The following is a 12,768-nucleotide window of genomic DNA, read 5'->3' on the forward strand; positions in this document are numbered from 1 at the left end:
CCACTGTATTTGTTCTATCAGCAGTGTCAGCTCTAGCGAAGAATAAGCACTGTTGCTCTTTACCACTATGTCATCTCAGCCACCTGACATGGCTGTGAAAATGCTTGTCTGCACTCTACAACCTTCAGAGTAACAGCAGTTCAGGAAAAGTCTACTTTGGATGCAACATACAAACACATCATGCCACGTAAGCCAAGGCTCTCAGTGCTGTATTGATGCAGAGGAACTATTCATATCGAAACTACTAGGTGCTATAGACAGATGTAACATTACAGACCAGCTCTTGCAAAGATGGTGTTTTAACCTTTGTGGGTTCAAACTGTAGCCTCCAGGCTAGTAAGACAAAAAAACCTAGTGACAACCTGAAATGTATGTGAATTAGTCCACTGTGCCCTGGAACAAAACACAAAGAAGACAGGGCTGAGGTACTGATTCATCAAGGCAAGCACTCTGTTTTCTGAGCAGTAGGCAGAGAATTTGAGCACCCAGCACTGTAAGAAGTTGCAGACAGAGGAAGTATCTTCTCAGCCAGGGACCAGAGGTTATCTTAAAAAGCCAGCTACAAAAGTTTATATTCTTTCCAAGGTCACGGTGAAATTTATCCCACATCACATGAGCCATATAAACAAGAGACTTAGTGTAAACAAATGCCTTGCTTGTGTCAGTAAAGTGAGAGGAGCATCTCAGACAGGATGATTTGACTGCTCTATCCCATGTTAGGAGAGGGTAAAAAACTTTTTAGAGGTGGTAAACACTGAGTATTGGGGTGTAGATATCTAACATCCATGTGAAGACGAAAGAAACCTTTGGTTTCGTCATTGTATAAATTTTCTGATGTCATTGTTCCCTAGAGGTGCCTAGCCTCTGGTCAACATTACTTACAAAAATCCCTTTGAAGTTCTGAAGCTTTGAATAAGCTAAGAATAGGGGTTTCAGCAGCCTTACCAAAACCAGTGTTTTTCTGGTAATATATCTGTAATAATAATCTCTAAATAATATATCCATAGACATTGAACAAGTGCAGAAAGGCTCCGTAAGTGAACTGCTTTCAAATTAAAAAAGTTAGCAAGAATATTTAGATTGCTGTGTGAGGGTGTGTGTTTAAGTATGACTCAAATTTTGCTGCAGTGCTACAGCAAGATGTAGGAGAGGACAACTGGCCTTGGGCTGTGGCACTGCTTTTTCACCCGTCGGCGTCTGGAGTGCTGCTGGGGTCGCAATGCCGGTTTTCCCAGAGGAGCTCCTGCCAGGCCATCACCTGCGGCTCCTCATCGTCCTGTTTCAAGGCTGAGACTCGGGAAGGGCCTCGGGCTGACCGGCCCGGCAGGGTGACGCCCCGAACGGGCACGGGGAGCAAGGGACGCGAGGGGCGCAGGCCAGGGGTCCCACGGCCGGGGCGGGAGTCGGAGCGGGGCGCACCCCTCGGCATCCCCTCGGGGCGTTGTTCGCCCCCCGCGTCCTTCCTGCTTCCGGGGGCCACCGCGGGGAGGATTTGCCGCAGATGACATCAGCTGTGGATGCTGGAAAGGCGGCGGCGGCGCGGAGGATGCGCCGGCTCCCCCCCTTCCTCCTCCTCCTCCTCCTCACCAGGTCCCTGCCCTGCACCGTCTCCGTATAAAAGCGCCGCCGCCTCCCCGCCCGCCCTCACTCCCTCCTTGCCGCCTGCGGAGCCGCCGCCGAGCACTCGGCGCCCCGGAGCCGCGGGGCGGAGGCGATGGCCACCGTAGTGGTGGAAGTGGACTCGGAGCCCTCCTGCAGCATCCCCAACCCGACCTCCACCTCGCCCAGTCTCTCCCACCGCTTCCTAGACAGCAAGTTTTACCTGCTGGTGGTCATCGGCGAGCTGGTGACCGAGGAGCACCTGCGGCGGGCCATCGCCAATATCGAGCGAGGTGAGGCGGCGGGAGCCGGGGTGCCGCAAGCAGCGCCGCGACACCCTCCCGCCGGTGCCCTGCCCCTCCCTGGGCGCGGCCGGCAGCCCGGATCGCCCCCCGACACCCATCCCGCCGAGCCGCGCTCTCCGGCTCTTTATTCCCCGGGGGGTCCCGCCGCCATCGCCCACCCTGCCGCCCTCCCCCGCGGGGTGCGGGCGCTGCGGAGCGGGGCTGCGGAGAGCCGCAGCGAGCCCCCTCCCGCCATCGCGGGGCGGAGGGCCGGGTCGGGAGCGCAGCGCCCGCCGCCGAGCCCGTCTGCCCGGAGACACCGGCGGGTGGGCGTGGCACGGTCCGCACTGCGGTCCCGATGGCAGCCCGGGGCGGACAAAGGGCGGCTGGCGATGGGGTGGATGGGATGGGATGGGCTGGGGCTGCGGGGCGGCTGCCGCCCGCAATCTCCCGTTCCCCACCGCCACGCCAAGCCGGCGGGGTTCGGGGCGTTTTCCCTCTCGGCGGCAGCGGCTGCGCGGGCGGGAGCGCAGCCGCGCCTTTGTGTCTAACTTTGGGCGCTGGACTTTTCCATCGGGTGGAGAATTTTTGAGTATCCAAGCTCACTATACATACGCGCATTATTTATTCAAATAAAGAAAACCCATATGAGTAACAAGGCTGTTAACCTGAGTGCTCAGCCTCGTTATTGTCCGACTGCGGGCTGCTCTGACTCGGCGTTTATTTGTCCTTTGCTTGAGACGGTGATGCAGGATGATATTGCAAGTGTAATGACAGTTTTGTAAGTTTTCGTTGTGGTTTCTGATACAATAGATTGGAGTGTGTATGCAGAGAGGGGAAAAAAAAAACGTTGCAATATTAGTGGAATAAAGCACAAAGAAAATTATTGCCAGATCTTGCAGTTTGTTAAACTCTGTTGACACCTGATTTTATAACATGTATTTTTTGTTCTGGGCTGGTGAAAGCAAAGATTTCAGAAACTGCCATTGTTAGAGTGCAGAAGAGACCCTGAAATGGGGAATTGGTAGCAGCCTTGTCATGTAGGTGTGGTTCGGCAGTCCAGCTAGGACTTCATCTGTGTCTATTGTTGCTTTCTCAAACATTGTTGCTTTAGTTGGCTATTTCTCTGAATTCTTTTTCACAACTGTTTGAAGTAAAAGGCATCCTCATCGCAGCTAACCAGTTTCATCATAACCTGTTCATCTTTATTGCTACCATTGTCTCCTGGGGAGAACCACTGAGGCAGGTGCTTTGTCATTCAGAGCCTCTTCAGCTTTGCACTTGCTTCATTCTATCTAATTTTCAGTTGTGTTAGAAGTGAACTGGCTGCATTTTAATTAAACTGTTAAAGATTATAGAGCAAACTGGTAAAATTTCTTCCCTCAAGACAGCTGACACCCTTCCTCTTCAGTCTCTTCTTGAATCTTCTATTGTACAGTTGCTGCTGCATAGCTCAGTTGCTGCTACCTCCTGCCACTAAGCATAACGCCCATTTACAGGTTTAGATGTTCAGAGGGAATGTTTTGGCCTTTTAATTCATCATTTTGGATTAGAAGCCACCTTGGTGCTCCTAGTATCAGACCATCTGATTGAGATTTTTGCCTACTAGGAATAATCCTTGATGAAATTTTGAGGTACATTGTTCTGGATGAATACAGTGGGAGTCTGAAGCTCTGTCTACATGAGGCAATTATGGGCTCTTTGGAAAGTCTGCTGTAGTCTGGAAAAAAAAAAAAAACACTTCTTGCAACCTTTATTCTCAATAGAGTTTTAAATGCATTTTGGTTCTTTAACTCTGCTTCACTGTCTTCTCTGGTACATCTCCTGAGTACCATCACCAAAAACTGTGGATTCATGCGCCAAACTGCAGAGCAACGTGTCAAAGAAAACATCTGCTGATAACACATCAGTGGCGTGATGCTACGCAACCTGGTGGAATGCAGAGTCATTTCTTAATATATCATGGAGAGGGAATGGCGTGGCAAGATGCATTTTCAGTAATTACATTTGGGATATGACTTTGCTAAGGGGGCAATCCTCCAACCCACCATCCACCAAAAGAGAAGAGGGAGTGAAGAGAAAGCTTCAAGATTTTTCCACTGATTTAGCAGATGCTACTGGGTGTGCCCTGCCTGCTGTCTGATTAGTCCTGTATCTGGTGGCATTGCACTCCTAAGACTGCAGAAAGAAAGAAATAGCTTCAGTTCAGCCATGTTTACAGCAGTTACGTCCACACTGCTAATCCATCATTGGATTGACCTTGGATTTTAGTTCCAGGTTTACCTTCATTCTACCCAAAACCTGATTTTGTTATATAATGTGTTTAATACATTATGTTACCCTGTAATATACATGCATCATTTTTGCATCCAGACTGCTGAATCATGCAGTTGCAAATTTTGGATAGTCTACCCAAATTCTAACTTCAGCTTCAAGGACCGCTGTATGAATAGGGCATACGGGCTTTTTTCCCCTATTGATTTTGTGTTGAGTCCTGTATTTTGGACATTGCCTGTCTCAACATTCTTGACCACATATAATCAGAATCTGATCCCTACAGCAAATTAGGGTCACAATTAAAGCAGCTAGGGATGGTAGACAAGTCCTGTCATTGGCATCATTGATGAATCATAGTCCATGTTGCTTAACTGACCTCCAGAAAACTTTGTAGTTTCTCCACACAAGCTTGGTGTCATAGGCCAGGGAGCTGTTTATCTTCAAGCTTCTTGAAGTTCAGCACTCATTCATTCAGCATAATTCAGCCTTGTGATCAATGCCAGTTTGATAGTGATTGTTTTCATATGTGCTCCATGTGTATGGTATTATATCATCTTGGCATTCTTGCTCTCAAATATTCCAACACGTGCAAGATATTAAAGCCTATTTAGATGTATTTGTCTGCCAAAACTCGTCCCAAAAATGCACCATATGGCTAAGAGATTTCTGAGAAAACAAAGTGAGGAGACTTGCAGAAGAGTCTTGCTGCTTATGCTTCTGAACAATGATGCATCATTCAGGAACTGGAGGTGGCTGGTTATAGTTCAGTTATTTTTCTCAAGTAGTTATGAAACAGACAATACTGTATTTTCCAGTTTTTCTAGGGATTCAAATGGCAGCTACTTAATTGTTGGTAGCAGGTTACAGTAGTAAGCTTGCTACTGCCTTTGCTAGGATGCCAACAAGGAAAAGCCCTGGATGCATTTTTGCAGAGACTTCAGGCTGTTGAAATGCAGATATTCGTATTTGCATGGAGAACCTACTTGGAGCTGCAATGGGAGATTGGCAGTGCAGATCTGGTTTCTCTGCTCTTCCCTCTTTTCTCCTCATCCTTCGTTCCTGCAACATGGTTTCTGCCAGTCTAAGTCCTAACATTTCTGCTGCCTTGGAACACAATATGTAGCATGGGAAGCAGCATTGACAGTAACATCCACAGCCTGAAATCCTGATAGTTTGCAGCAGTGTTGGCTCTAGACTCATGTTGAGGGCTTGGACACACCTCTTCAGGATTCTGCTTGTCAAACCCTAAAGTGGTTTAATGCAACAATTTCATGCAAAGGCATGGCTATGTGGGGAGGGGCCACGAGACACTTCCTCACCAGCAATCTCTTCTATGTTTCCAGTTCATTTGTATAGAGGTAATGATGTTATTTTAGGACAAAAAACTGAGTGCAGTTTTGGTTCTTAAAATCGCAGCAGTGCCTGGACTTACTTGTAGGGCTACTGCCTGCTCATTATTTCAAAACTAGAAGATTTTTCACAATAATTTAAAAACAAAATTATAGAAAAATCTGAAGTGTTTTTTTTTTAATTATTCATCAAAATCGTATGGAAGTAAACTAGAAACTTGTCGTTTGGCTGCAATGACTGGTTTTTTTTCCTGGTCAAATTTCAATCCTTAAAAATTTGCTTTGAAATAATACATTTTTTGGTCATACAAGTGTCAAGTGTCTCACTGTTTAAGTAGCTGGAGGAAAAACAGTAGGGAACAGAGATGTGCTGTTCAGTTTTTAAAAGAAAAAAGATCAAGCACAGCATTTTCAAATCTCAAAACAAGAGTTCTGACACTTCATAAATAAAAGATCACTTAAATTTCAATTTAAAATATGGTATGCTTCAAAGATATTGAATGAAGAAGTCAGCAATTTAATACTTTGTATTTAAATATTAATTAGCAACATGCTAGGTAATGCTGTCTTCTCAAAAGGGTAATGTGACTGAAGTGTCCTCTGAGTGATTCACTCTTTTGCTTTTGTAAACCTGTGTATTTGCTATTTTAAAGTCAAGTCAGTGACACTGGTAACTTTTTGTGAAGTGGCTACTATTGCAGTTCTAGAGCTGGGCTTAAAGAATGGTCACCCTTTGGAAAAGCAGATTGTCTTTTTCTGATTCCTGTCAGAATCTGTCTGAGCATATTAAAAAAAAATAGCTGTGTGCTTTGAAAAGAAGTGAGGCTGGGCTTGGAATTTAGAAATATTCAAATAGCATGAATGCAAATAGAAAAATACTCAGTTAAAACTTCTGGTGCTCATGTATCAAGCTGGATATGTTTGTATTTTGAATTTTAGGAATCCGATCATGGGACACAAACTTGGTCGAATGCAACTTGGATCAAGAACTGAAACTTTTTGTGTCTCGCCATTCAGCTCGATTCTCTCCTGATGTCAGAGGTGAGTTTAAGAGCAGAACTAATAATTACAGTCTGAAATTGCCTGGCCCATTAGTTTTAGGGCCTTTTTAAAGTTAAAAAAACTCACTTTTTGATTGAACAGTTTCTTCATGTAGCACCAATCCAGTAGTCCCAGAGACTGAAGCTTACTGTAGTTGGTAGAGTACATACAAAAAAAAATAACTGGGAAGGTTAGCTCTGTAGTTTGAGAGAGCCAGAACTGATGTCACAGCTGTTGCACGAATGTAGCTCAAACCCTGTGTTTCTTCCCAAAGGACTTGGACTTTCTCTTTCTTGGTATGAGAAGCTGAGTTATGGTGAGTCTGTCTTCACTCACAGGAACTTCCTTTGGCTTGTATGAGGAAGTCAGAAATTTATAGTGCTAATAAGACTAAATCTCTTTTGCTGACTTTTTTTCAAGCCCGTTTTTCCTGTAGGGGATTAATTCAATGAAGCAAAACATTTGTTTTCCAGTTTTGTGAAGTGTAAAATTTGGGTTTGTTCTGATTTCATGAGAATCAAGTGTTTGGTAAGTTTTCTAAGATCTCATTACTCTTAATACAAATTCTGAGTGAGTATGGGTGAATTTAATCAGGTTTCTCATGTGAAAATATATTACCTTCTCAGAGCAGTAGAGGTTTCTGCTATTGAGGGAATCATTGTGGCCATGTGCATGAGTACTACTACCTAGTACTGATTGGTGTCAAAAATTCCAGTTTCAGGGATATCTCTCATGTGTGGTGAAAAAGGGTTATGAAACTTTATGTTAGGCCACTGCATCACCTGAGGTCAATTGCTATACATTATTGACTAAGAGATCCTGATGCCTTGCTAGCATGACAGTATTGATGTGATGGTTTTGAATAATGCACAAAAATGTCTTGTGTAACTAATTTTTTCTTCTTGCAGCATATGTTAAAGCAGTTTTTGCTGTATATCCCCATATCTATAGTCAGTAAAGCACTGCCAGAGTTAAGAAAAAATTATATACGTCTGTAATTCTTCATCAGATCTGAAAATCACCATAGTTAATACAACAATACACAGCATGAAGATTTTTGAGTCAAGACATGTAGCTCCTAACTTATGTGGAAGTAAACTTGGGGCTAGAATATATGTCTTTAATTTAATTTTAAATATCATGAAGCCAACTGCACATCTCGGTGACACTTGTTGCTTTGCTTTATAGAGGGAATTTATCTTTAAGGAATGTAAAATGCAAGGTATGCCATTTTTAACATGTATGTGTTTTACATTAAAACCTCAGGCAAATAAAAAGATCCTATGTTTCTCCTGCAGCAAAAATATTACAGCATTACTAGTATTTTTACTGCCTCCTTTAGATGATATATTCGAATACCACTGCATGAATTAAAATAAAGCAAATGCTGTACTTTCGTATGATAAATGAGATAAGACTGTGCATCCCTTTGCAGCAGAAAGAATGTAGAATTCTTTACGAGTTTTTCTCTAGGAATTGTATTTTTGATTGGTTTTTTCCCATGTTTGTCTAGACTTTCTTGTTTAGGGAATTGTGTTGAATTCCAGCTTAATTGCATGTGACTGGAGTTCATCAACATCTCTGACAAGCAGAACTGAATGTGGTTTTCACCACTGCTCAATCTTTAAACAATAAACTGCCAAAATCTGTGTTTAAAGACCATTAAGGGAGCCTGAAATTTGAATAAAGGCAATATCAAGGCATATAGCTATCCCTTTTGACCAACTTCTTGTCTAAAAGTTTTTGGAGAAACCCATTTGTACCTCCAGAATCCCACTGTACATATCAGGGAATTATTTTAGTTTCTTTCTGCGGTTCTCTGATGTTGAATTCTGCATGAGGCTCCTTTGTATCCTCTCTGTTTGGCAGAAAGAAGGCTTTTTTGTTGCCATTGTTTAATAAGATTTCAGAATGTTTCATCTTTGTTGCAGCACCCAAATGTTGAATTTTGGGTGTTTAGCTGCTGAAAGAGTAGATTTTGATACTAAAGAGATGATTGTAAGTACATATTCCTTATGGTCCCAAATGCAGAAATAGAATTTAGGTAACTAGGTGACCTTTTGTCCAAGGGAAGTATTCATCCAAGGTGATGGGGTTGTCTGTGGAATGTAATTAAACAATCTTTTTTTCAGCCTTTTGAGTCTGAAATCTCTGTGTAACTCACATGAAGGGGCAGTTTGCTCTTGAAGGCTCTTGGTTTAGTCAGGTCCAACTGCTGGCTGACTGAAGCCTGTTGATTATTGTGTTTAACTATCGTAATTGCAGTGCTGGCTCAGTACTTGCTTGTGTGCTTCTTGTAACAGCTTGAGGATATGCATAGCAGCAATGGGAAGGGTAAGAATCTTTCTCCAAAAGGAAGCTTGGAGGACATGGGGCCAATCCTGTCCCCATGCCACATGCCTCTGATGTCGAAGGAAAGACGTGGAAGAGATTGTCAAAACATTCATGTGTTTTCACTTAAAGAATTTAAGGTCTAATCTTTCTCCCTGTGTAGTGAGTAGCCATGTACATACTGGTACTGCAGGGATCATGACTAGATCCCAGCACGCTTTTGGTGCTCTTTTCAAGGGGATGGGTATTTGTGCATATTGTATTTGGGCTGTTGGGCAATTTATGAGTGATTTAGGATTCCCGAAAAATAAGATTCGAAATGGAAATTCCAGCAGATCTTTTCTGCTACCTTGTAAAGCAGCTGAGTTAGCAGACTCCTTAGCAATAACAGATCTTGGAGAGATGATGTTGCCAGGTGCTGGTGAAAAATGAGTAACACAAGTAATTAACTGGTTGCCAAGACAACAGGCAACATGACTTTAAAGGGATACTCCAGTGGTGCCTCTGTGTTCTTTGTCGTGTACTGATAACTTCCATCTTATGGTAATATCAAAAGCATAAAAAAAATTGAAACAATACACGAGCTGGAAAAGGAGCTGTGCATCTGGTAGTGAGGCAGAACAAGTGGAGAGTCTTGGAGAGAGCTCATTTGAAGTTGCAGCTGTAGCTACCAATCTTTGCTTAATTAACAAGAAAGTTTCAGCTGCGTAAGGCAGCTTCACAAAAGACCATGTTTTTGGGTGGGGGAGGGTGAAGCCATTGATGGCTCTTCTGTAAGATTTTTATACTGCTGTTTTATCCCCAGTTTCCACCTGGGGACACTTAACTGTTGCACTGGTGCACAGTCAAGCCCTTGGTAGATAAAATCCATTATATTTAAATAGCTGTTCACCCCCAACCTTCTAATAAATACTGCTCAAGCTATGCAGTGTGGCTCCTTTGTGCTTTGTTCTGTGGTTATCAGGAACATATATGTGTGTTTCCTGTCTGAGTAGGAGACCTCCAGTTGCCCACTAGCCAGTGCAGACACCAACTGCTGACTTAAGTGAGTCCTTCCTTACCTGTGCCAAAGACTTTGTTATTGCCAGCCTGCCTGCAGCCAGAGGGGACCTTGGCAAAGAGCAAGGCATGTTTGAATTCCTCTTGGCAGCCACCTGCATCAGCAGCAGCAGTGGGCTTGCCTTTCTCAGGCTGCCTAAAAGGTCTTTCCTCTATGATGCTGTCATTATTCCAAAAAACCTTACTTCCCTTCTGAAAGTTACCATTTCAAAGGTTACTGTTTAGGACTGCTGATAACCTGTGGAGAATTTTTGGATCTGGGAATTTTGGTCATCAGATCCATACATTGACAATGTCGTGTATAGTCCCATTTCCTTTGTCAAAGCAGATCTAAACCCAGTTAACGTCACACCTAGTAGCTTGCCATGTGAACTCGTGGAGTCACTGACAAAACCCTGAACGGTTTTACTGAAACGGCATGGTTTTAGTGCTGATTTACTTAAAAACTGCTTTTCATTAAAATTCCTCAAGTCAGAGGACATAGGTACTTGAGTCAAACCTATGATTTAAAATGAAAGAAAGGGAAAAGAGACAAGAAGTTAAGACCAGATTTCTCAGGCACTAACAGAGTGCCATAACTGTATACAAATAAATTTTGCTTAAGATCTCAGGTAGTCTGATAGGCACATTTAGGGACATGCTACAAATATGATTCTTCAGCTACTTAGAGACTGTGATGACAGCTGGAGTATCTATTCTGTGAAGTCTTTCTAGTGCACTGTATGTTTGGAGAGGTTAATTTTAATTGGCTACTAGATTTGCTTTGTTTCTCAAAGTATTTGCGCATTGCAAGAAAGAAAATGGAGGCAGCCTAGGACCTGAAGAGGTAATTGAGCTGACTCACGCTGCAGCGGCTGCGAGTGGTGTCCCTGCAGGCTGACCTGCTGTTGCTTGTGGTCCAGGGCTGCAGCCTGGACCTGCCCAGAAGCAAAGCCAGGAGCCCCTGGGTCCTGGGGGAGGATATTGATGGGAGCACACGCAATACACTGTGAATTTTTTTAGGGATATTGATGGGAGCACACGCAATACACTGTGAATTTTTTTAGGGATATTGATGGGAGCACACGCAATACACTGTGAATTTTTTTAGGGATATTGGTGGGAGCACACACAATACACTGTGAATTTTTTTAGGGCGGATGCTACGATTTTGATGGTTCAGGAGAGGATTACAGTGCGATAGAGTGTGTGTTTGAATAAAAGAATTGTCAAAGCCTTCTTTTCTTAGTACTGTTTAAAATTCCAGAGATGGCCTAATAAGTCACTTTATCATCTTTTTTTCAGCAAGTAAGGTGTTGTACTTATGTGACAATCATTCTGGCATTGACTTCCATTTTTGCTTTTTTTAGGAAAGTTCTCAAATAAAATTAGCATGAATTTGCATTGCTGCCAAAACACCGGTACCTGCTGATGCTAAGCTGTTAGTGTGAATCAGCAAAGTTAGTGAGAGGTTATTTTTAAATGCCTTGTATCACAAGTATATATGATAAGTTCAATGGTATTAGAATAGCCCATGTTTTAAGGGAACAGATTTTGACTTGTGTGAGGCAGCTACCAGAGGCACAGGATTAAGTTAGTTGTGAATAATGATAGAATTTTAACCGCATTATGAAATTTGAATCCCCATTCCTCCTTATTAGAATGAAAATTAAGCATACCTAATGCTATAATCACAAAGGTTATTTTGTTAAGGGTTATCTTATAGAATTACAATTCTTAATTTGTCACTTGTGAGATTCCTCAATCTTTTTTGTAATGTTTTCTTTATGTGGGTTTTCTGAAATTGAGAACTACAGTAATATTTTATTTTTGACCCCTGCCCAGTATTATTTCCATATGACCTGCCTCTCATCTCTTCCATCATGGATTTATGATAAATGTGTAACCAGAATATTACTGCCACTTTTCAAATCTAATTTCTTTTTATCATGTGCAACATTTTAGTCAGATGTGTGTTAATTTTGCCGAGATTTATGTACTTCACTTGTCTGGATTTTCTGTTGCTTTCTTATCTAGCATATCAGTTACTTGAGAGAAACATTAAATGCTTTAATTGGACTTTGTAATGAGAAGAGACTTGATCCAAAGGCCACTGAAATAATTGGATTGGATTTTGGATTAGAGAAAATACTATCTAGTATTTTGAAGGTAGAACAAAGACCAAAATACCACATAATGAGCAAAAAAGTTAACATCTAATCTTCTTTCTTGCAAGACAGAAATGTTACTTTATTTGCATTGAATTGCGTACCATTATATTCAGAAATATAACCAGACCCAAGTGAGAAGAGTTGAGACACTGCTTGTCTCCAGACTGCATGGAATGGGGAACTTATGTTTATTCCCATTGCCAGCTGTATGAGAGTTGCCACTGTGGCTACTGCTATCAACCTTGCAACGGCGTGAAGAGATCCAGCTGTCATCTGCCTTGTAGAGACAGACACAAGAGGTGCATCCAATGCTGGCTGCAGTTCCATGACATCCTGACTGTAGACTGCTGGGAGCATCCCACAGTACCTCACACAGTCCCTGTGAGTGAGTAGGGGAGTTAAGCACTGCAGTCAGTAATAGTCACAAGTAGAAAGATGGATAGTTCTGTAACAAAGGTTCATGTTTTTCTGTCAACCCCCAGATGCCCCACCAAAAATACGAAATGTTTAGTTGGGCTTGCTGCTGGTAATCTGTTCCTAGACCTGAGAAGAAAAGCAGTGCTCCTGATGACCTGGATTTGCAGAATTTAATCTGTTTATGATTCAAAACCAGTTGCTGATACAATAGGAAATTAAGTGTAAAAAAAAGTATTAAAATAATAACCAAATCAGAAGCAA

At 42.7% G+C, this 12,768-nt stretch overlaps 1 protein-coding gene across 1 annotated transcript in view; it reads left to right on the forward strand.

Moving 5' to 3' along the window:
• The first annotated feature begins 1,496 nt into the window (after window positions 1-1,496).
• The window catches only part of MAP1B (microtubule associated protein 1B), a 72,611-nt gene continuing 61,339 nt past the window's right edge, over window positions 1,497-12,768 (forward strand). Inside the window, exons 1-2 of the mRNA XM_085043788.1 lie at window positions 1,497-1,892; window positions 6,449-6,550. Coding sequence (XP_084899914.1) covers window positions 1,715-1,892; window positions 6,449-6,550 — 280 coding nt within the window. The 5' untranslated portion in view covers window positions 1,497-1,714. The remainder of the gene's footprint in view (window positions 1,893-6,448; window positions 6,551-12,768) is intronic.

Source organism: Lichenostomus cassidix, chromosome Z (genome assembly GCF_008360975.1).
Source record: "Lichenostomus cassidix isolate B80296 chromosome Z, HeHo_3.0, whole genome shotgun sequence".
Lineage (NCBI taxonomy): Eukaryota > Metazoa > Chordata > Aves > Passeriformes > Meliphagidae > Lichenostomus > Lichenostomus cassidix.